Source organism: Phalacrocorax carbo, chromosome 1 (assembly GCF_963921805.1).
Source record: "Phalacrocorax carbo chromosome 1, bPhaCar2.1, whole genome shotgun sequence".
Lineage (NCBI taxonomy): Eukaryota > Metazoa > Chordata > Aves > Suliformes > Phalacrocoracidae > Phalacrocorax > Phalacrocorax carbo.
In genome coordinates, this window is record NC_087513.1 from 58,346,181 (window position 1) to 58,370,594 (window position 24,414).

The window sequence follows — 24,414 nt, forward strand, 5'->3', positions numbered from 1 at the left end:
ACCTAGGGCTCGCCCCGCGCGACACAGCCCGCCAGCCCCTCCACAGGGAGGAGGGAAAGGGGCTTGAAGGACGACCAGGGCGGCCAGTCAACAGATAGGCGCTTGGGGCGGGCGGCCAATCGGCTGGGAGGGTGGCCGTTCCGTGGTTCGCAGCCTTCCTGTGGTAGCGGCCAATCAGCGCTGGAGGGGTGGGCGGGCCGTTAAGCGGAAGTTTGGTTGATCGTGGGTCACCTCCGGGCCCGGGAAGGTGCGGGGTGGGGGCAGGGGCTGCAGCCCGGGGGTCGCCTGGGCCCGGACTTAAACTTAGGGGGTCCCATGGTGGGCCGGGGCCCGTTCTGTGGCGCCGGCGCCCCTGTGGCTGGGGGGCTGTGAGGGGGGAGCCCCGCCCCGCTCCGCCGACGGCGGCTGCTGGGACCCTCCGGCCGAGGGATCCGCGTTCCACGGTGTCAGGGGAACGGCGGGGGGCCTGCCCTGCGGGTGGGAGGAGGCTGTGCTCGGTGGGGCGGGGGGAAGCGGGGACCTTCTCCTGGGGCGGGGGGCCCTGCCCTATAGGAGCAGCGGGGAACTGGGGTCTGTAGTTGGGGCCTCTGCGGCAGGTGGGATCGTGCGGCCGTGGGTCTGGAGCTGCAGTGGGGCGGCAAGGGCTGGGCGCGGGTGCAGCGCGCCCCCCGTGCGGCGCCCCGTATGTCTCCGTCTGGGGCACCTCCTGGCCTGGGGCTGCCCTCCGAGTGGGGCACTGCTGCCGTGGGGTGCACCCACCCCACGCGCCTCCTCCTCTCCCCGCAGATGGCCCAGAGGCTGGCGCTCCAGCGGCTGCTGTCCCTCACCCCCAGGACCCTGCCCCCGCAGGGCCCCCCGGCACCCCACGGCAGGGCCTTCAGCACCTCAGCAGGCTGCAGGAGCAGCTTCAACGTGCAGGATGGCAGCGACTTCCAGGACCGGGTGGTGAATAACCCCAAACCCGTTGTGGTGGACTTCCATGCGCAGTAAGTTCCCCACCATGGCTTTTGCACCCCTTTCTGCCATCACGCATGCAGGCATGTCCCTGTGGCTTTCTTGACATGGTGGCACCCTGGGCACACCAGTCACACAAGGGCTTCCCAAGCTGTGTTGGTGCTGACCACCCCACCAGGCGTCTGATGTTAAAAGGTGCTTCTCCCCCTGTGGCACAATCCGTAGAGGTTTCTCTCATTGGGTTGCGCTGCTGTAGAGGTAGCTACACCCTGCAGGAGCATAAAACACCAGTGCTAGGAAGGCGTTCCCCAGGGCTGCGTACCTGTACCTCCCAAGTGCTTGGGTGCCACCCGGGCCCTGGTGTTGCATCATCACAAAAGACGTCAAAAAAGGGAGATATCAGAGCTTTTTCTTAGCTTTGTGGATTAAACATCCTCTTACAAACACTAAATGGTGTTAACAGCTGTGGAAGAACACCTCACCTGGTGTAGCCCTGTACCATCATGTTGTGCCTTTCCAGTTTTCTTAGGCAGCATGCCCTGGAGACAGGGCTTTTGACAGCAAACCCCTGTATGTATTAAAAACAGCCCCATGATACCAATGGCAGCATTTGTCATTGATAAAAATGTTGTTCTCTTGCTAGTAAAAATATTTCTAGACATTATCTGTTGGATTAACGATACTGATTATCTTTGTTTTCTCACATATATTCATAGTCCCACAGTACTGTCATGTGAGTCTGTTGTGGCTGACTCTGGGCAAACAGAGTATGAAACAGCCCCAAAACTTCTGCTCTAAATAGACCAAACTGACAAACCAAAATTAACGTTAACTGGGACCATCTAGGGAGGAGAGGACAAAAAACTGAAAGCCTGAAACCTGATGCAGAGGGAGGCTGAGGAGGAGCAAAGTTTACCAGAGCTTCAATTTTAAAAGAAAAGGGCACCTAGAGCTTTAACTCATGTTTTCCTTGAACTCAGTTAAATTCATGCCATCCTAACTGGTGCAGTTAGAGGATGCAGGGTGTGTTTTCTGTGTACAGGGCCTCGCAAAGTCTGCTGTTGCTGCACCTGGGTTTGGAATAAGCAGTCTCTCTTCAAACAGATGCAAGACCTCTGTGAGTTTTGCAGCTAAAGGAGAATTTCTGTAAACCCTGCGATGAGTGCCAAGGGGAAGTCTGATCTGATGATTGGCAGAAACTGGTTAGAGTGTGGGCTGTGACCCCTGCAGCCGGCAGCGACTCTCACTGTAGGGCAGCTTTGTGATAAGCAGGATAGGGATGAACGGCGGAGAAGAGGGGTCAAGAAGACCACCAAGGCTGGCAGAACAGACTGTGGTGTGACTGAAATGACATCAAAAGCACCACAAGTGCTGAACGGTGACCTCTTCTTCTACTCAGCCCCCCACCACACACAGAAAAAAAACCTTTGACAGTTTCTTTGTGAGAAAAACATTTTTCTAAGCTGTGGTTTGGGAATGGTGTTTCCAGGCAGGCTCTCAAATGGACCAGCGATGGTGGTAAGGCACTGCTGTACCAGCAAGCCTTCCACAGCTGCTGCTGCACTTGTCTCCTCTAACGTCCTCTCTCTTTCTCCGTCAGGTGGTGCGGTCCCTGCAAGATCCTAGGCCCCAGGTTAGAGAAGGTGGTGGCCAAGCAGGAGGGGAAGGTGCTGATGGCCAAAGTGGACATTGACGATCACACAGACCTTGCTATTGAGTACGAGGTAGGAGCCAGAAGAGCATGGACTTTGTTGTGCTGGCAGTGCCAAGAAGCAGCATTGGTGGGGAGGGGAAGCCCAGTGCCTACAGGTTCCTGATCCCTCATGTCACTCAGTAGTAGGTGGATTTTGCTGCTTGGTTCTCCTCCAGCTCTGCTGCTCATGCTCAGCACCCCCACCTCTAATTCTGCAGAATGGTGTCCTCTAAGCCTTGCAGGCATCTGTCACTGTAAATGCTCGCCTGGCCTCAAGGCGCCCGCAGCATACGCAGCGTTTTACTGCGTGCATGAGCTGTTCCAGTGCAGGGCAGGAATGTGAAGTCACAAGCCTCGGTCTGCTCTGCTCCTGACCGTGGTTCTTTGTGCAGCCAGCCCTCCCTCTCTTTCCTTTCCTTGTTTGAGATTCCTTGCTGGGTCATAATGTCTTGTCCTTAAGCTGCAGCACAAGCAGATACTGTGGGTTTTGTTTGGACAGGTAGAAGCCAGGTTGGAGAACAAACATCTGCAACAGGAGCATGCGTCCTGTTCTTGACAAGCGTGGACTTTGGTGCTTACACTAGTGTTTTTTCCCTATGTCAGTGATTAGGTAGTTCAAGAAACATAAAAATTCCTCTGACGACTGTGCTCGCTTCCATTGTCCTTCTTTGTAAACAACAGCTCAGTCTATGGAGTGGGGGCATCCTGCTGCTGTGTTTTACAGGGAAGAAGGTGCTTAATTTTCACTTGCATGTCACGCAGGCGGAGCTGCTCCCCATCCTCCCCCTCTGCAGATGAAGCCCTGCTCCTAGGATGGAGGCTAGCACAGGAAACTCCTCCAGTTGCCCAGCAAAGTGTGAACCACCTCCTGAGCAAGCTGTCGTTCGTTCAACCTGGAGCAGATGCTCTGTGCCATTCCTGTACCCTGCCGTGCTGGAAAGGGAAGGAAGTGGAAACAGCTTGTTCCTTCCCACTTTTTCCCAAGCAGATCTTTCTGCCTGTGCTGTGGTGGCATGTCCATTCAGCTGGTGCCCACAAATGCAACTTGCAGCTTCCATAAGCTGAGCGTGAGAGCCTCCTGTGCTCTCCTCAGTGGTGGCATGCTCACAGATACATCCCAGGCCAAGGAGGGTGGCTGCTGGCTCCTGAGCAAGGCTGTGTGTTGTAAGCCCGAAGGCTGAGTAGCTTGAGGGTGCTGCTGAGAAGTTGAAGAGGGCAAGGTTGTTTCTGTGGTGGTCAGAAAGTGCATAAATCCTAATAGATGCAGGCATGACTCTGGCAGCACCCACCCTAAGGAGGAGAGAATAGAGGTTATTAGCTTAACTCTTGTATTGTTCCAAGACTTCCAGTAGATCGAATTAGCTGGGATTACAAGAAGATAATCTCAGATGACTGGAAAATGGCAGTGTGTGCGTGTGAAGAAGGGCCTTTAAAAAAGGGGCTGAAAGTTCCCAAGTTGTGCAGGTTCGATGACACGCTGTGTGTGCTCACCCACCAGATGGTGAGTGAGCAGCTGCACAGCCTGCTGTGTGCATGCATTTCTCAGCAGGGTCTGCCTGTCATGAAGCCCTGGTGACATAGGTGCAGGCAGGATTGAGGCTGCAAGCAAGGACTAGCTTCCAGCAACTTAATCATGTTTGCATATGAGGCTCCAGAGTAAGTTTTTGCTTTGCGGGAGGGCCTGGCGATCACCGCTGCATCCTCTGCTCTGAGTGATGTGTGTATGTGGTCTTGACCATTATCCCCGTGGCTAAAACTCCATCCCTAGGCAGCGTCTGTGAGTAGGATAGCTGCAAATGGGTAGGGATAAAGGAGAAATTTTTGCTTTGATCTTGATAGTTTGGGCCATCCTTCTCAAGGCATAATTTTGGTTATTGTGCTGAGCACATGGTTGGTTTTTCTTGTCTTTTGAGAAGTTGCCACTTAAGGAGATGTGAGCACAAGGGCTGATGGGAAGACACCGAGTCGAGATCAAAGAGGGACCAAAGGTAATGTTTGGGAATGATCAGGAAAACCAAAGGTGGTATTTGGGAGGGATTGGGAAAAAATTGTTTTAAAGCTGTTCCATTGGGGATCAGGTGTCTGCAGGCTGAGAAGGTTTTTGTTCCAGGAGGTTTTCAGCATCTGTGCCACCCCCACAACTCCTCCACTAGCTGCCAGGAAGTCTCCTTCCATCCATGTTTATTCCCCTGCCCACGCACACACGCAGCCCCCGTATTGCCGCCCGATTGCACAACGTCCTCTTCAGCAGCCTCCTTGGTGCATTGGGGAAGGCAGGGCGACATGAGAGACCCCCAGAAGAACCAAGGAATGCCGGTGCATTCCTTCACATGCACTGCTGTCTGCCTTTGGCTCCTGGCTTAGCACAAAGCAGGGGCACGTTTCCTGCGACTAGAAATGTCCCTGGCGCCCTTTCCCGTCTGGTTATGTCCAGTGCAAAAGTTCTTTCTCTGGGGATTCCTCCTTTTATCTAACACCTTTCATCTCTGGTTGTGGCCTTTCTCTGCTGCTCCAGCCTGCTGCTGACCTCTTGCCCTGAGAGCAGAAAGGAAGAAGGAATACTTTTGTTTAATCTGCTGTCTCTTAGAATTCTTTAGATTCATCTCTTGCCTTGGCCCGTTGCCCATGTGCGTGGCCACTGGGAAAGGGCAGCCCCTTCTATGGCCACTGTGGGTGGGCAGCTCAGGAGAGCTGCTGGATAGAGGGATGGTAGGTCATCAGCAGAACTTGGTCCTGTGTTACGCCTCTTTCTGAAGCTTGGGTGAAATCCTTCCCCCTGCTCTGTTGTGCGGCATCTGAGCTTGTATAAAAGCCCCAGTTTCAGATGGCAGAGAATTCTCTTGGTACGGGTGCTGCCAGGGATAGCCTGGATGGCCACATTTGTTTGTTTATCTGTGTGGTTAGTGCTGATCAAAAGCAGCCTGACTTTTTCTCTAGAAATGCCCTTGAGGGAGGAGGAGGGTTTGTTTAGGTTCAGTGCAGATGGGACCCAAAAAAAGAAAGGGGGGGGGGGGGGCGGGGGAGGAGGAAAAAAAAAGGCCTCAACTTTGCATTCTAGAAATTCCCATGACATTTGCTTCTCAAGCAGCAAAAAAAAAGTATGTGCTCTATTAATGGGCTGTCCTTGCTGCAGCTAGCAGGAAAGAAGCTGTCGGAAGCATTGTGTTTTCTGGGCAGAGGCAAGCTGCTCAGTGCGCCTGGTTCTCACCCAGTTCTGCAGTGCCAGCCCCAGACCTGCCACCCGTTCTCAGGATTTGCTCACCAGGACAAAAAGGGGAAGAGATGGAGGGATCAAGGCTCTGTGAAGCTCGTGGGCACACTGGTCAGCACGCAGAGCCCTGTAACTTGGTGTTAGCTGCTTCTCTGTAGTGCTTCAAAGAATTGCCCGTTCATCACCCTGGCCATAATGGCCTGATGCTTGCTGTTGCTTGTTGGGCATGCTGGTATTTTGGATTGAGCTGGGGCAGCTCTGCTGTTAACCTGCTTTGCAAACCAGAGGGAGGCCCAGTGGAGTTTTTCCCTTCTCAGGGAGGGAGTAACCAGCTGAGTGCAGGGCTGTTACCATCCTTTCTCACCCCTAAAATCAGAAGGGAGCACAATGGTGGCACCACTGCCAGAGCTGGGGCCCAAGCCCTCTGGATCCACTCCTGCCAGTCACTAGGAGGAGCTGAAGATCGTGCGCTGCAGCAGCCCTAGCGCTCCCATCCCTTCAGATGAGACTGCACAAGCCCTGGAGGACACACTGAGGGGGAGCCACGCTGGACTGGCCAGCTGGGACCGGGTGGGAAGGGAAGCGCAGAACGTCCCTTTCATCTCAGGCTCCCAATGGCAGAAAAGCCAGCCCTCTGGCGAGTTTCCCAAGGAAGGATTTGCAGATCCTGGCTGGCAGTGCATGCGGGAAGGGCCCACAGGCTGGCGGGGAGGCTGCAGGGGAGATAAGGACAGGATGTGTTTTGGGGGGAGGCTTTGCAGAGATAAGGGCACCAAACCTGTGGAGTCAGAAACATGACCAGATCTCTCTGCCACCATGGCTCTCCAAGCTCTGGTTGCTCCTTCTCTTGATCCTGTCCCTGGGGTCTCTTCTGTTGCTGGTCAACCAGCAAGTCTGTGGGGAATGTTGTCATTTCCACCCCTGTTCTCTTGGATAATTCCCAGAAAACTTTGTTCAGGGCTAAAAAAGCAGCACCCAGAGCAGCACAGCAGTTTGGTTGCCTCTGGTTGGAGGGACTTTTTCACTTCTTACCTAATCATCAGAGATCTGCAGTGGACAGCCATTGGTGTGTGACCAGCTAAACGACTGAAAAGAAGTAGAAAAGATGGGTCAGAGGGGGTTGTCATTACTGTGGCAGGACGGAGCAGGAAATCTGCCTGTGCAGCGATGGGTGGGGGACCCTCCTCCAGCTCCAGCCCTGTCTGGAGGACACGTCTAGTCTGATACCACCCTGGCCATAAAATGTCCAAAGGTTGTCATTCCTGAGAGGTGTCCTGGTAAAAGACTGGGTTTGTTTGCTTATGACAGGACAAAAGGGAAGGAAAAGAGGAATTTGTACTGGAGAGGGGGGGAAGCTTCACCTTGTTATTTTAGTACTGCTTTGGTTTGGTCTTGAAAATTTTTGTGCCTTATTTAAACTCAAAAAGCTGCTCAGCCTTGACTTAAGCAGTACGACGTGAGTGTGGAGATGAAGCCACAGGGAGAGGAAGAACATAGAGCTCAGCCAGCCTGTGTTTTGCCAGCGGACATGTTACCCTTGAGCAATGTAGGCTCAGCTCCCTTCTAGCCACCACTGCTTCTGTAGAGCAACATTTCGGGCCCAGGTGCAGCTGGGCTCCCCACAGCCTCTGCTCACTTGTGTCTCCCTGTTTCTCTTGCCCCCAGGTGTCAGCAGTGCCAACTGTGCTGGCTATGAAGAATGGAGATGTTGTGGATAAGTTTGTGGGGATAAAGGATGAGGATCAGCTGGAGGCATTCCTCAAGAAACTCATCGGAGCCTGAAGTAAAAGGGTGGCTGTACCCCTGCCTCTGGACACGTCCATGTTGTGCATTCCTTGCCTGGGAGAGCTGAGTGGCATGTGAACTGCCTACCTTGTACAACCTGGGGTTTTCTTCTGGTTTGGGGTTTTTAGGAGATGGACAATGTTGTAACCCTTCCCTCCCGCTCCCCCTTCTCTTGAGCAGCAGTAGTTGTAAAGGGCACTGAGGAGTGGGGCTGCTTATTCTCAAAATGGGGAATGCAGCTGGAATTAGGGGCCTGTGTTTATCTGCAAAGAGCTGACATGTGGAGCTGCTGCTGAGTTAAGAGGAGGAATGTTTTTCTCTTTGCCTAGAATCTGATAGCCCAGAGCAGAGGGCAGCTGCTCCCTGCGAGATGTGGGTACATACCTGCTCTGGGTGGGTTTGTTTAAAGCTGAGAATGCTTCTGCCTTGTCTGTGAAACCTGTCTCTTTGTCCCTCTGTCCTCATATCGCTGGGACAGGTGCACCTCCACAAATCTGTGGGTTCCTGTCATAATTTTATAAGAGAAAATAGAAGTATTTTATGGATCTCCTTTTGTAGGTCTGTAATAGAGAGAACTTTATTGGTTACTGCTGTCTAGCTAGAGAATAAAACTTGATTCTCAGAAGTCACAAGGAAGTCCCTTGTCTGTCCAGAGAGGTGAAAGGGAGTATCAGCAGCACAGCGGCTGGTTTCTAATCATGGGTCAGGACAGCACAGGTTACAGCTTGAACCCTACTAAAAGGTAACATGCCGAAAAACAAACAAGTAGATTACATTCATGGGACTTTCAGTGCTGCTTCTAGGACCCCTTTGGGTGCTGCTGGATCTGGGATGCCAGAAGGACTCGCCTTCTGTGGGCAGAGGAACAGCGGTTCATTGCACACAAGGAACCTGAGCTGTGCTCGCTCCCGCCATGCTTTTCTAGCTCTTTTACAGCTTGAGAGCCTCCCTCTCCCTTGCGTGAATGATTAAATCTGCTCACGCAGGTAAGCCCTGCCAAAACGCAGCCTTTTGACTTTAATTGCCCTGACCTTTAGACTAAGGGAGGCAGTTGTGTGCTGCTATGGTGAGCAGCCTTCAGCCCTTCCCACCTCTTTTTCCTCCCCGCGTACACCTGTTTCCAGTCCACCTGGCTTCTAAGTGCTCCCAGCCTCCTCTTCTGCTTGTCAGCAGAGTACAGCACCAGGGCTGATGCCTACTGCAATGCTTAATTCCAGTTTGCTTATCTAAGCTGCATGAGAACATTTTAAGTGCTTAATAACCATGTACAAGCTGCTTCCTTCCCCCCCACTCCCCCAGCTTCTGTTTCCTTCAGTCACTCTTAACTCTGCTTTGGGTCTGCTCCATCTCATCTCCCTGGCATGGGTTGTTATGAGTGGTGAAGCAATTTTTTCCTGCACCTCTGCAATAATGATTTATGACCTTTGAAGGAGCAGGGGAGTGGTGATCCAAGTCCTGCTGCAGCCATCACTGCTCTCACCTGCTTCTGTCACCCCGGGCCCTGGGCAGCAGTGCCAGGTGGTGCTGGTCCTCCGAGAATGGTACCTCCCCACCCAGGCTGGGCTGATCTCACCCACGGCGTGCTGCTAGAGGTGATGTTGCTTGGATGTAATTTGGTGAAGAACCCTTGGTCAGTTATGATCAGTAAAAACCGGCATTTTATTTTGTTTGGGAGACTACAGAAGCTATGCTGCTCATGTCCTGCTCATGTTTCAGGCCAGGCAATTTGCCTTGCACTTTTGGTATTCCTGTTCTGTAAACACTTCTAGTAAAGACTGTCTCCATTTTCCTGCATAAGCAGGAAAAGTAGGGGAACAGCGTCATGTACCTGACAATAGTTAACTTTAATGTTTCACCATCCTACAGAACAGGAAAAAACACAGTGACTTTGCATTGTGTAATTAAGGGGCAGTATAAATTAGCTATTTTATCACTTCCTTCTAAGGAAAAGTGGAGCTAAGGCACCATTCAGCTGTTAAAGCGCCAGCACGCTTTAGGGTATGTTACATGAAAGCCACAACTGTTTTTTTGAGATGAATGCTGAAGACCCACATACACGGTGCCCTGTAGAAACCTTTCAGAAATGGAGGGGAGGAGAAGGAAGGGTTTGGGAGCACCTCGAGATTCCCTGAGTGCTTTATGCTGTTCCACCACAGGACAGGACTCAATTTCCTGTGGCAGGTTCTTAATTCAGCTCCCTGTTCGCTGACTGCTGGGGGAGGCTTCAGGGATTCCCACAGCTGCTGTTAATAACAGAGGAGGTGCAAGAGGGAAGCACTCCCAGCAGTGTATTTATGTAGCGGTTAAACCAGGGGTTGCACAGTAATTTTCATGCCACCTGAATGTCGTGTTGGTCTTTCCCTGAGAGGAGAGAGCTGAAGCAATAGGTTATTCCTCAGCAGTAGGTGCTTTTTCCATGTCAGCTGTGAAAACATTACCTCTCTGCTCAGTCCGGCAAGGGTGCAGTTGGTCTTCCCTTTTGGAGTTAAACACATCGAGTGCTTCTCTGATTTGTTACGCATTTGCTCTCCTGCCCAAGCCTGCCCGCATTACAGCAGCTTTCTTGGCTCCTACTGTTCCTGCTTGCTATTTTAAGAGGACGTGGCGGTCAGCGCCTTCCCGAGGGGAGCACAGCTCAGCTAAACCTGCTTCTCCCTCCCTCGGTGTGTTCTGAACCCAACGCTGAGATCCCACCCAAAGGTCAGGCGCAGTGCCTCTGTCCTCAGTCTTGTCCAAGGAGCCTGATCCCAGGCAAGCAGAGGTTTTCCATTTGTTTCTGTTGGCTTTACACTTGCATCAAGCCCTAACGCAGCTGCTCCTTTCCCTGAAATGTTTGTGCCTGCCCACTAATCTCCATGTTAACTTCCACCTGCTCTGGGCCATGGCAAATGCCCGCAAGGAGGGAGCGGTGCGTTACCTTCTCTGCTAGGGGTGCTATGCCAAGAGCAGCTTTGGATGGAGGATGGAAAATTCAGGTTGCCTGGTTTGCAGCACACGGGGCTGTGTGCATGTGGTCCCCTACGGCTGTGAAGGGGACAGTTTTGGACATATTTGGCTCTAATGAGATCTGGCCTCAGCAGCCCAGCAGTAAATACTTTGCTCTATCAACATATTATATGATTTCTCCTGTGCAAAGAATAAAACAAAGACCAGCTCCATGTCAGCAGGGAAATGGCCACCACAATAACGCTGCCCCAGGCAGGGCCCTAACAGTTTGCTCATCATTTTGAGCTCCCTCTGCCCCCCAGTTTTTTTCAACTAAGTAATTACAGGATTCAGACAGAATCTGCAATTAAAGTCTCCAACCCTGCAAGGCTGTTAGCAGCGATGTTAAGCTCAGCGTTGTTCAAAAGCATTGCTGAATTGCATTAAGTGCTGTGAGTTTCTGCTTTCTGCAAGTTAAAGAATAACAGCTTGCACAGCTGCAATATCTTAAGCAATAAAAAGATAAGACAAAACTACCATAGACTTGACCTCCAGACCAAAACCAGACTCGATCATCTGTTGCACAGTCCTGACCTCATTACCTGCCCCTGCAACCCACCCAGGCTCAAGTCTATCACCACACACGGGTGCTTTCCTGCCGATCTTCTCAAGGAAACAGGGTGCACTTGTGAGCTTTGTGGTTTCTCTACCCCTGCAGCTTTGTAACTTCACCAACACTTTCCCTCTTAAAACCTTAGGCAAAAACCAGAGGCTGCAACTCACGGCAAGAGTGATAGCTGCAGGCTGGCCGCGATGCCAGAGGGGGCTGCTGTGCTGAGCCATGCCTGGTTGCTTTTTTTCCTCAACGTGCATTCTACCATCCAGGGAAGGATGGAGGCAGGAGCAGCAGGGGAACCCACAAATTTCTTATACCCAGAGAGGCCAAATGGGTAGAAACCAGAGACCTCTGAGGAAAGCTTGAAAATGTGGTGCCCCACATCCCAGTGGGGATGGATTGAGGAGAAGCCCTGTGGCTGCCTTCCTGCTGTCAAGAGTTCCCTGCTGGGCCGTGAGGTGGGGAGACCGGTCCTGTGAGGAGGGGCCAGAGGGGGACCCCGGAGCTGCTCGTGTCCTGTGGGCAGAGGAGAGCTGGCAGCACCCAACATCCCACGTGCCCGCATTGACTCCCTAGGCTCTCACCATCCAAATAGTTGGAATAAAAAGGCACTGAAATTGACTGGGTTTTCTCCATGTCCTGCAGCTTCTGTGAAATAAGAAGCTACGTGAATATATATATGTTTATCCACTCACACACTTTTATTCTCTGTTGTGGAGAGTGCCAGGAGGTTCTGGGGCTCACAGATGTCCCCAGCAGCTGTAGCTGCTGACGGAAGAGGACAGGAGCCAGCCTGCCTGCTCTCCCACTCGGGAAGGCTAAGCTCCCGGTAGCCTTCTTGGCACATGCTACTCGTTCCTCTGCTGCTGAAGGCACCCTGACTCCAGCTCCTACGAGCAGAGGAATGGTTGAGCAATACTAAAAACAGGAAACTTTTGCAGCGACAGACCCCAGAAACATCCACTTCAAGTTGTCCAGAGGGTACAAAATGCACCGGAGATTTTGGTGGTTTCCGGAGACGATGGTGACCTCCAACCACCCCCACAGCTGCAACTCCTCTGTGCTGGTCCCATGCAGCTGGCAGCGAGAGGGTGTCGCGGACAGTTCTGCGAGCACGCACGTAGCTTCGTGGCCTCGGGACGGAGAGGAGCTGCATCCCCCGAGGTTGCTTTCTTGCTCCATTGCGAGGCAATAACACTTCCCCACGGGGCCCATTGCCGCAGGCGCAGGGGCTGCCGCAGCTCCTTTCCTTGCAGGCAGCTTTAACTGCGGGGCTGTGCCACATCGCAGCCCGCAGGTAACGAACACCCCGGGTCTGGCCAGCACAGCGGCTGCGATGGAGACAGCACCATACTGCATGCGAGCTCCAGCATGCCCACCAGTATTTATATAACATTATTTTCCTTTAATCTGGCTTTTAAAGTAAATTTTTAAAGTCCTTGCTGTTCACCAGGAACCTTTTTCTTTTTTTTTTTTTTTTTAACTGCAAGTTTCATCTTTCAAAGCATGGCTAGTTTTGAGTGATGCCGAAAACACGCATTTGCAGTGGCTTTTTGTTCCGTGCCTGTATTGTTCAGGCAAAAGTGGTTGTTTTCTTTTCGTCCTGGCATAGCTCAGGAGTGACTGCATGGTCTGAGCTCAAACTTTCTAAAAATACTCACCCGTGAGGAGAGATCCAGCATGGCAGTGTTCAGACCCAGAGATTAACGCCTTGGAAAGGCGTGGTGGTTTGAAAAGAAGACGGTGGCAGCATCATGCCAACTCTCTGGGCGCTGCAAGCCCTGCAGCTGCAATTCCTGGCAAGCAGAGAGGACCTGCAGAGCGCTGTGCATCTCTCTGGGCCACCCGGACCCAGGTACAGGGGAAGTCCACGCAGCGTGGGCAGAACAAGCCCAGGGGAAATACTGTCTGCAGGGGAGCTATCGGGTGACTCAGAAGTCATAAAGAAAAGAACTGCCGCTGCTTGGAGAAGCAAGGCTGAACGATGAGCCTGCTCCTCACCAGAGGCCGATCTTCGTAACCACATCCTTTTGTCAGAGCGTGAGACAGGCGGCTCTGGGGGAAGGGAGGATGGCAGGGACTGAGCAGAGCAGAGATCACGCATACAACAAATTGCAGGAAAGCATGTGGGGGCTCCTTTTTGTCCTTCCACTGGCTGATTGCAGGAATCTCCCCAGGTGACAGCTTTAGCAGCTGCTGGGACAGGAGACCTTATTGTTCTGTACTCATGTTCACAGCCATGCCAGTTTTTGGCAGGAAGCTACAAGACAAAACCCTTGCATTCTTCTTTCTTGCTCACCGGGTTTGCTCTCAAGGGGCTGATCCTTCAGCTTAGCTCTTTCAGCTTAGCTTGCCACCTGAGGAGGTACAGCTTCCCCTTCCCGGCCAGGCTGGGTCTCATGGAGGGGGGGAATCTCCTAAGATCCTGGCAGGAGCATGGAGACTGTTCATAGAGCTCGGGCAATATTGAAGGTTGCTGCTGTCACACCTGCTATTGCACTTTTAATGCTCAACTATGCGGTCGCCCAGCACACCAGCCCCCTTGTACCTCTCTGTTTAGTTCCTGTTCCCTTTCCCCCTTGGCTTTGTGCTCAAATTTTGTTCTCAGTTTGGGTTTTCTTGGTGACACTCAGAGGAAGCACGTTTGAGGTTTTCTTAATCTGTCTGGCATTGCACAGGAAGGCAGAAGCTGGCAGCACCCTTGAGACGAAAGGATGTGGGAGCATGAGGGATGCTCACTGCTGGTCTCACTGGAGCCTGGAGCACAGAAACTGGCAGCATGTGGCTGTGTCCACAAGCAAACTCCTTAGGCTGCTGTCATCTCCCTGTTCTGCTGCTCCCCCGTGATGCTCTGCCTCCCTGTGACACTGTGCCCAGCCCGTGGTGGCCAGCAGCACATGGCTGACCCAAGGGCATGGTTTTCAGCCTCATCTTCCCCAGTCGGCAGCTGGGGGCACAGCGGCTGAATTCTGCCGGTGTTAAATCCCGAGCCTTGTTCCCCTGCCTCCTTTTTCCTTCCTTTCGTAGGGTTTTATACTGAGGCTGCGAATGACGGTCACGTCCCCTCTAAAGAATCAACAGGTCGTGGCATTTCCGGCAAGGGCAGCTGCACGTCGGAGGCTGCCGGCAGCAAATCCCCCTGCCACGGGGCTGATGAGGCAGACAGGCTGGTGTAAGGGGTGCCAGTGGCGGTTTTGCATGGGGTGGATGCACCCGGTGTTGTAATTTCACCTGGAGAGCGCCTGGCTGCAGTTCAGCCCCCGCCACGCTTGCCTGTACGTGTGATCTCATGGGGTTTTGCAACCCCACGGTGGGAGAGCTGCAGGGAAGGCGCAGAGCCCGAGGTGATTCAGCCAGAAGCCTCTCTCCCAGCTGAGTCAGGCTTTATTCCAGTGTCTCTTTGCCCTGCTGGGGGGCATATGTCTACAAATTGCAGGACCCCTCACAAATTAGGTCTCCCCAGCACCGCTGCCCCTTTGACACCCCCAGCCCAGCATCCTCGCCAAAGCCTGCTCCTGCCATGGCTGCTTCCTCTTCGCGGTGCTGCTGCACACAAACAGCTGCATCGTGTCGGCCAGCGGGCTGTGCCGCCCTGATAAATGACCGGATTCCCAAAAGCGGGGACGGAGCTGCCAATATACATCTCCCTAGACCGAGGGGAGGGCAGCAATGTCCCAGCCACGCTCCAGGGACCTCACTGTGCATCTCATCTGTGTCTCCCACTAACATCATGTCTCCCAGTGTCTTCTCTTGCCACACATACACCAGTATGGGTTGTGCCCAAGGTGCTTATGCTTAAATCTGTAACCTCCGCTTTGCAGAAAGGGTGAACGGGCTCCCCCTGGGCAATAGGCTTGGGGAGTGACTGGCAGCACTGTTGGCACTTTGGAAAGCCGTGGTCAAACGCTTGGAAAATGGGGCCACAGAGGCTGGGCGCCTGCAAACAGTGCCCGTGAAGAGATGAAGGAAGAGCAGCCTCCAGCCGTCACCGTGGGTGCTTCTCAGCAGCCCCGCAAGCTCAGTCTGACGGCACTAGAAAATTAGAATGATGCTGTTCTCCCGCCCCGTTTCTGCCCCAGCCTCTGCTGGCTCTGCCCTCTCCTGGGGTGCGACAGGGGGATGGGACAGGAAGGCCCTCGTTATTCAGGGCTTGCTAATTAGACGGGAATGTTATCTCCAGCCCAGATGTCAGCTCTGACCTCCCTCTAACCTTGTTCTGGAAATCAAAACAGACACAACTCCGTTTGTTTTAAAATAATAAAAATAAGTGTTTGGGGTGAAGCAGGAAAACCTGGCCCTGGGGGTATGGCTGGGGAGGGAGGAGGGCACGCGACCAGATAAGCCTGGTGAGATACGCTGCTGGGTCATGCTGCCCAGGGCAGAGAACAGTCGGATGGCTTATGGTGGTTGTGCATGGATTTTGGTGCCTCTAACCTATATCCAGCAGTGGTGGTGGCACAGATGTGGCTTCCCATCCCATCCCATCCTAGCTGGGCCCCATTGGTTCAGAGGTGGAACCGATGGGGAAGGTGAGCTGAGTTTGTATTTTACCTACCTGCCTTGTTTTGGGATTGACCAAAGGGTCTCAAAAGGAGATGTTGAACCCTGGAATGAGCTCTGTGTTTCACAGAATCACAGAATGGCAGGGGTTGGAAGGGACCTCTGGAGATCATTTTGTCCAACCTGCCTGCTTGAGCAGGAGCGGTTCAAACCTGACCTGACCACCTTTTTTGCTCATGCCTCCTAAGGCAGTCCCCAAATTATTTCAGACCAAAGGGGGCTGGGTGACATGAACAGCTAGTAAGTCCTGTCCTTGGTTTGTAACAAAAGCTTATTTCATTGCATTTCTGTAATAATTTTCTATAGCTGGGGAGCAGCCTTTGCCCAGCTCTGAACTAGGCCAGGCCTTTGAGTGCCTCACCCTATATTAACCCAGGTTTATATCTCTGCATCCCGTAGCGGACTACGTTGCTTTGGTTCCTCTTCTTTGTAAGCCCACAGCTCCGGCCTGGAGCTGAACACCAAGGAGGTCTTTACTCAGCACCCCTTGTCCTTCTGTGTTGGACATCCAGGCACCCTGACCTGCAGCACCAAAGCTCCTTATGACAGAGGCTTGATGGCAGTTCTTGCTGCAAAATGAGGAGTGGATATGACCAGGCTTTCTTGTTCTGCTGCAGCCTCTGCAGATTGGGGCAGCTGCTGGTCCATCCTTGGTACTACCCTGCACAGTCCATCTATACCGCAGGAACCAGAGTGTGGCTGCACTGAAATGCCCCAAGCCCTCCCTCCAGGGACTCCTCACGGGGCTTTCAGCTTTGTAATGTGGCTTGGGGGCAGCTGAGCTGCACACTCAGCTGGCAGGGCAGAGGTTCCCTATCCCCGCTTTCCTCCTCCCTCCCTGCCTGCAGATCATGTCCATGATCCATTTGTCAGCCTTGTACCTGGCGTCTCACATCCCTGCAGTGTACTTCCCCCACCCACAGCCTGGAGCTCATCTCAGCTTTCCCCATTTCCCTACCTTCATGAAGACTTCAGAGGGATCGCTCATCACGCCGCAAACCTGATATTACAAAAGGCACCACTGATTTGCAGTTACATGTCATTTTGCCTACCATTATCCCCAAGAGAGCAAGCAGGTAAAAGTTTTGAGGTCTTCCTTCTCGCTTGCCTCCTTTCCTATCACCTGCTGGCCTACTGAATACTGGGTGCTCTTTTTTACACTCTGAAGGTTGCGCCTCACAGTTATGACATCATGGCAGTGAGGCATTGCCCTCAGGCAACATCACCAGAGCAGAACATGATTTCTGTTGTCTTCCAGCCCTAGCTACCACCTGGAACACCCTGTCTCCCCAAGCTTCAGGGTTACTGAAGCAGAGTAATAACTGAGAGGTGAGTAACTGAGAAGTTACCTGACCAGATTTAGACCTGGCTGTAAACAACTTCTCTGATAACAATGGGAAGAAGAACCTGTGCCTTCTAAGGCACAGAACCACTGAAGAAGGCCAGTGCACAGACATCCCTGGGTATGCATACGGACAGCATTTGCACAGTGTACATGCAGTACAGCTCTGCTCACAGAAACCAGCACAGCTCCCTGGACTTGAGCGAATCCACACCCATTCTTATAACCTAAACTTCTGAGCCAATATTTGTATGATAGGCGGACGCGCCAGCTCCCTGTGTGACACTGCGTACACACACTAGCAGAGGCTGGTACTGTGCACGCACACCCCAACAAATGCACTCGCAAAGACTCATCCTTTTACAAGTAGGCAGAGACCCCTGCTCTTCCCCAGGAGGTGAGATGGACAGTTCCTCAGGCTGCTTCACAATCGTCCTCTGCATTTGCAAGAGGGACATTAACAAACTGGAGCGACTCCGGAAGCATGAAGCCGGCCAGGGCACTGGAGCATCTGACACACGAGCAGCGACTGAGGGAACTGCGTTGGCTTGCAAAGGGAGGACATGGCTTGTGACAGGGGTTATCTAACTGCTGTCTTCTACTACCCAAATGGAAGTTATGCAGAAGCTAGGTCAGATTGTCAGAGGTGCTCAGTGAAAGGACAAGAGGCAAGAACAGAGATTGTGGGTTTGCCATCCTTGGAGATTTTCAAAACCCAGCTGGATATGGCCCTGAGCACCCTGATCTAATCTTAAGGCTGGTCCTGCTCCAAGCAGGTGGTAGAACTGGAGACTTCCTACACTACATGATGCTGTGATTTTGGTAATCCTGCATGTTTGGCAATAGGTGTTCCTTAATTCAGATACTGATTGCAACCACTTGCATGTGGGATGCTAAAACAACCCCTGTGACCAGCCATGCAGCTGGAGTAAATTAATTCACGGTATCACTGGAAAGGAGGCTTTCTGGCCTCTCCTGAGCTGCAATTCCCTCATAGTTTCTGACCAGCTTATGTCTGGCTGCCCATGACTGTGCATTTCCAGGACCTCTCCAGCACCCAGGTAGTCAAATGGACCAAGAAAATTATTAAGCTGGAAACATCTCTCTTTCTTTTGGTTCAAGTCTGTTTCCAGCTGGATCAGCTGTCTGTGTCATCTGGGACTGGCAGTGGAAGTGTGAAGATCAGAGGAGGGAGTGGAACAGGGCTTCTTCCTTCAAGGCCTGCTCAGACTTGGGTTGGCTTCGCGCAGTCGTCAAGCCCCAACCCTGACCTCTGTGAGGCTGAGGAGCAACGTGCTGTTCCACCCATGTAGGTTAGCCTAATCCACGTCACTCATCCCAGGGGAAAGGGTGCACGGTTTCTCTTTCTCGAGCCACAGGCTGCCTGCAAGCAATTAAAGTGTGGCCGTTGTGGTAAACTCAGGAGAGGGAGGCCTGAAATCACTCCTACCTGTGAACCACTCCCACAGCTCCTGCCCTCCTTGGCTTTTAAAATATGTGGCTTGAGAACTATAGAAATTCACTGCATGGTAAGGAAGGTCATTACATCTGATAGCTTATGCACCTCTCTGCAAACCTGGGTGCCTGAGAACTGGTAAGCCCCTGTAGTAGCATCCAGCCCACTCAACTCTGCATTTCTGTGACTTGAACATTGCTACCACTACAAGAAGTGTATTATGGAGGAAGCTCTCAGCACCTGTTTCCTCTTTTACAAAACACTGATAACTGCCTCCTGGAGGACTAAATATGACTGGTTTTGGCAAAGGTTGCTGAGGGCTGGTGGTCAGCACATGCTTTGTTCTCTGAAAGGCCAGCCTTCTAGCCTTCTGCAGCATGCAAGTGGTGTGGCTAATCCCTACTTCCCATCTGCTGCTCCTTCCTGAAACATGCCAGTGTTTGCAGAAGGAGGTGGGTGCTGTGACTTCCCCCTTCCCCCCCCACTTCCCATTGGGAGAAATTGAGTCAAACCGGGGTGATGTCCTATGGGCTTGGCAGCAGACCCCAAACCAGATTTACAGCCTGAATTCCTGCTCACTGCACACACACCACCACCACCACCCCAATCCCAGCCACTGTATGCATGTGGCTTAACTTTTCATGTCCTTGGTTTAATGAACTTTTGTCAGGAATTTTATGTGCATAGCAACCTTATCTGATGACAGAGACATTTTTAGCATGTTTATGTTTGGTTTTATTTGTAACTATTTTCCAGTGTCGTTCAGCTGGGTGGATTGGATGGGCTGAAATGTGTAAGAACCCAACACACGCACTGGCAGCTCAGCCAGAGGTACTGGGGGGCCTCCGAAGCACACCCAGAAGCAAGAGGATCTGCAGCAAAGTTTGTGCTCCAGATTTGCCAGCTGCAGCCTTTCACACACTCACTAGTGTCTGACAAGCAACACTGGGGGGTTGAGGGGAGGGTTGTTTGTTTTTCCTTTCTTTTTTTTTCTTCCGGTTCTCAGTAGTATCACAACCAGATGGGAATAGGTTTCCCACGTCGGATGCGGGGGACTCTCCAATCCAGTGCTCCCATATACCCACAACATTACAAATGCAGATGCCTCTGCTTCACTACAGCTCTAGCTTGGAGAAGGTATGGGGGGAGAAGGGGAGGGGAGCCAGGTCATGTTGTAGTTTGAAATTTAAACAGCTGGATTCAGCGAGGGTTCCCAGGGTTTTTCCAGGGAAGGAGGTCAGTGGCTTGTGCAGGCAGATAGCCTGGGAGCAAGCATCAGGAGCGCCCCTTGAGGCTCCACCTCCGCAGCTCTGCCTCGAGTGGAGTACTCTTGCCCATATAAGGCTGTGGTTGTCACAACCAGAGAGAGCCATAAATAGTTGTATGATCGTTACCTGCCTTGCTCTGTGCAAGATTGGGCACCTTCCAAGTCAGGCTCTTCCTGCCTGCAGCTTCCAGGGCTCCCCTCCCCAGCTCCAGCATTTCCCATGTCTCTGCTCAGAGATGTGCAAGCCCAGGCCATGAGGTCCAATTTCTCCAGGTGCTCTGTCCTGCACAACTCCTTGCTGTGGACTATTCAAAGTGTAGAAAGCCTCCTGCCTGAGGCTATTCACTCGCTTTGCAAAGTGCTGCAGGAGGGGGTCAGCAGCTTATGTGTCTATGTGCCTTTCTTCAGCTGCTCATGGGCCAAAAGTTTCCTTACTTTGAAGGGTGGTGGCACTTTCATTCTTGAACTGAAAGTGTACGTACAGGGGGAGATGTAGGAGAAGAAAGAAAAACCGTAGAGCAAGGCAAAACAAGACACTAGCAGAGACGGTAAGCAGCCCTATGCAAGATGTTTCTGCTTGCTTCTTTTCCAGGGTGTGAGATCCCACAGGAGAGGATGCACCCAGACAGGGGACTGCATGACAGGGAAGGAGCTGTGGTGACCAGCACATAGGCAGGGATCACACCACCTTGCTGATCTTGGCCCTAATCCCATAGCATGGCTGTGGCACTTCTCTTGCGGGGTCCCCTGCACCCTACACAGCCCCTGGGGACTGGAGGCATATGGGGCCATTCAGTGGGGGAGACTTTGCTGTTGGTGTCGAAGGAGGCGGCCATCCTCAGGGTCTTATGCTTAGTATGTGAGCCTCCAAATGGCCAACTTCCCACAGCTTTTCTCTCTAGGAAAATGATCTTCCAAGGACATATCGCCCTTTCTGAGGTGCAGTGCATTCCCAAGGGAAATACCTAAATGCAGAGGAGACCTTGCTGTCTCCTAGAAGGAGAAGCTTATCATGATGAGGAAGACACAATGGCCTGAGCAGCAGCAAAGTCCTAGACCAGCAGTCAGGAACCCTGGTGTATCCGTCAGACAATTATTTGCCTGTTTCCTGCTGTGGCTGAGTTTTACTCCTTCCCCCCTTCTCATTTTTTCTCTAAGTAATGAAGCAATTCATTGTCAGTGAATATTTTAAACACCGACTCTCTTGGTTCCTGTCTTAGACACAGCACACACTTCCCAAAAGTTTCCTGTGGGCCCCAGCTACAGCAGTTTAAACATTTTCCATCGTACATGAAGCAGCTCTGTGCTGCCATGGGGTCCTTGGTTCCCTGAATTGCCTGGTCAGTTGGGGTAGTATCCTGTACCCAGCTCCTGCCTGGGACCTACTGCAGGCATTGAGGCCATTTTCAACCTGTCTGCACTTCTGGTTGCTCTCTCACACTGACTTTGTCTGGTGCATTTGAGCTTGAAAGCTGTTTGAGGAAGGCAACAAGAGCTGATCTTGGCACTCTGTGCTACTGCAACGCAGTGAGAAAGGAGGAATGGGGTCTGATGTGCAGTAATAAAGGGGGGAATGCCTATCTTCACTAGAATCTTCACTAGACTATCCTCAGTCTTTACCAGAGAGGAGAGGCATGGTTGTTCCCAATGAAAACTGCTATGCTTGGGAAGCTGCCACTGCGAATTATGAGTTTTCCCCTAGACAGTCTTTTCCAGGCCTGCTGGCAGGCCAGGAGACACAGACCCTTTTGAGACTGTAGCTTGAGTGGCTCTTTCCCCAGTCCCACATAAACACTGCTCCCCTGCTTTCTGGGCAGCTCCTTTGACTCAAGGGCAACCTGCAGGGAACATAGATGTAGCTCCTCATCTACGCTTGACTGTCTGGGTGCTGTCTACATTGTAAAAGGTCTTGGGCAAACAGCACTATCACAGGTGGCAAGAGAAGTGTGACACTGAGTGGAGACTGAATCATAACATGCTTCTCCCGATACTGTGGGTTAAAGTGCCTCACTCCACCTTTCTCCAGAAATTCAACAGAACAAGATTAGAAAGCAGCAGTGTGAAAGGTTTCATGCCAATCCAGGGTGTAAAATGTTTAGGATTAAGATTGCTGTTGTCCTTACAGTACAGATTTCCATCATTGGAATTGCCTCTTTTTGAGGCAGGACTGCCCCAAGCCCCTGGGTTTCTTCCTTCCTTTGCTGGGAGGTGGAGGAGGGGTACCAGTGCCAGGGTGGCTGGCGCTCCCCTGCAGGACAGCTGGGTGCCAAGAGATGAGCTCATTGCCATCAGGATGAAGCATAGCCTTGGCAGGGTGGAGGGCAGAGGCCTCTCCCTTCCCAGCTGTTGTGCATCTCTGGGTCTGAGCACACACTGAGCGGCCAGCCAGGACACTGGCAGGCAAAAAGATGTCCTGTGGGCCAAGCAGAGCCCTCCTAGAGCAAAGTGCGCTTTGCAAATGGAATGGATGGAGTGCATCTGGAGGAATTACAGCTCGCAGCCCCTCTCGCTTTCCTCCATTTTCTCCTCCTGTGGGGCTGAGGGTAGCACTCATTTCAGGGCACACAAACCCAGATCAGATTCTTTCCCATCCCCAGGCATTTACACCCTGCGTCACTTCCAGGGGACCATAATGTAGATTTTCAGTTTTAAAGGAGACCATACAGTGATCTGAAAAGACCTTGGGCTCCTGTATCCTGAAGAAGGACAAAAAAAAAAAAAAAAGGCCTCTTCAAGCACTTGTAATGATACTTTTTATTTTTAATCCTGCTTTACATATTTTCCTGCTTGGGTTTTTTTTTTTTCTTTGCTAATTAGAAGACTAATTTTGGAAATTAGTCATGTCCACTCTGGAAAACTATTAAAAAATTACTAAAAATGTGGTAGCATGAAAATGCAAGTAAGCCCCGGGAAAGGTAATTGTTTATAACTGAGGGTTTTTGTTAACTCCTGTGCCTAATTAACACACTACAAAGGGGAGCCTTTGCTGAAATTTCCACACCCTGCTTTCTCAATTAAGGTACAAGAGACATCATAATAAGAAGAGCTTGGAGACAGCTGGTATGTCACCTAGCAAAGCCAAACCTCCTTTAGCATTCCTTAAGGAAAAAAACCAAACCCCCCAAAAAAACCAAACCCCAAAACGAAAAACCAAAACACATACCTTCTTTTCCTGCCTATGATTCTTTTTTCTCCATGTAATGCAAAGCTCTTTCCCACGGATTCCTAGTGGGAACAAAAACCTTAAATTGCGATCCCCATTGCTGATGTGTTTTAGCCCACAGGAAGAAGGGGCTGGGATGACTATTTTCAGGGTTAAGATGGCTACTAGGAAGAAACTTTGCAGGAAAGTTGAATCATTGGGTGAGCATCTTGTTTTCATCTTTTTGTGTTTTGCTGTCCCACATCTAAGGGGCAGCTTATGAAAATTCAAAAGGCTTTTATACGTGTACATTCCTCTACAAAGAGTCAAGGAATTTATAGGCCTCTGTGCTGTCTCACAATTAGCCGCAAACTTATGTAGAGGTGTGTGTTTAAAGTTCAGTGTTGGATGCAGTTGTAATCAGGAGAATGGTAGAGTAGCGAGTGGTTTAAGGATGCTTTAACAACATGTGTCAACAGAAAAGACAAGGAAAGGACGGACAGGATTTACCACAGATTGAGTGCCTTGACCCACTAGGTAGAAGAAAGCAGAGCTATCTTCTTATTTTGTGCTTTAGATTTGTATCATGCTTGGGTCTGTAACTCAAAGTCCAAATATTCTCTTCCACAAAAGAACTTTTAACCTCTTTTTCTTTAAAAAGCCAGTGCAGAAGGCAGCAGTGGTTGCAGGGCTCCTTCCATCCCAGCCTAACACAAGCTGCCACCTCACGTAGAGGAATTCCACAAGGAGCCCCCAAGCACCTCTGTCCTGCAGGCTTGGTTCCTCTAACATTCTCCTGTCTCTTGGTAGCTAAGAAATATTGCAGAGCAGGTGGTAGCCTGCAGCTGGACAGCTCAGTAGCCTGCTACTCCTCAGTGAAGTACTGATTTTTGACAGGAGTTGTGTGTTATACAAACATGTAGGATGCCCAGTGAGTTGCCTTCTTTGTTCCAGAATAATCCCAGGAAACGATGCTCTGATAAATGGGAAAGAAGGCAACTGTGTTAAATGAAGCTCGTGCACCTCGGCTAAAAGGTGGTTTCCCATGGTGATGACACCTTGTGTATCTCTTGGTATTTTCTCACGTCCTACAATGCTAACACCTCAGTAAATGCCAGCTAATTTTCTGCCTTCTGTGGCAGTGCTGTCAGTTCAGTCTTCTGGTCCATCCACCCAACACAAACATGGGCTGAGAATAAGGGCAACGAACAGATCTTCTCTGTGCACAGCTTCCTGCACTGCCCCATATGTTTCTGAAGGCAGAGCAGACCGGCAAAGCTGTACAGAACAGTCCATGCTGACAGTGGGAGGCCGGAGGAGCTGGGAGAATTGAGGAGGCTCTCAAGAGAGCAGGAAAAAAGTCCCAAATGTGGGAGGGAATCTTGGCAGAAATGAAAGGGGGGTTGTTGAGCAAAGCATGCTCTGGCTCCAGACGCAGAGAGCTTGCAGTATGTTACACTGAG

The 24,414-nt window shown here is 51.6% G+C and overlaps 1 protein-coding gene across 2 annotated transcripts; it reads left to right on the forward strand.

Annotated features, from left to right (window-relative positions):
* The first annotated feature begins 149 nt into the window (after positions 1-149).
* On the forward strand, positions 150-8,275 carry TXN2 (thioredoxin 2). 2 transcript variants are annotated; one of them, XM_064455492.1, is made up of 4 exons: positions 150-247; positions 787-986; positions 2,555-2,678; positions 7,524-8,275. In XM_064455492.1, the coding sequence occupies exons 2-4, from the start codon at positions 787-789 to the stop codon at positions 7,638-7,640; spliced, it is 441 nt and encodes a 146-aa protein (XP_064311562.1). In that variant the 5' UTR covers positions 150-247; the 3' UTR covers positions 7,641-8,275. The 2 variants fall into 2 exon arrangements, with proteins under 2 accessions (XP_064311562.1, XP_064311569.1); XM_064455499.1 differs by lacking the exon at positions 150-247 and adding an exon at positions 290-443.
* The last annotated feature ends 16,139 nt before the right edge of the window (positions 8,276-24,414 follow it).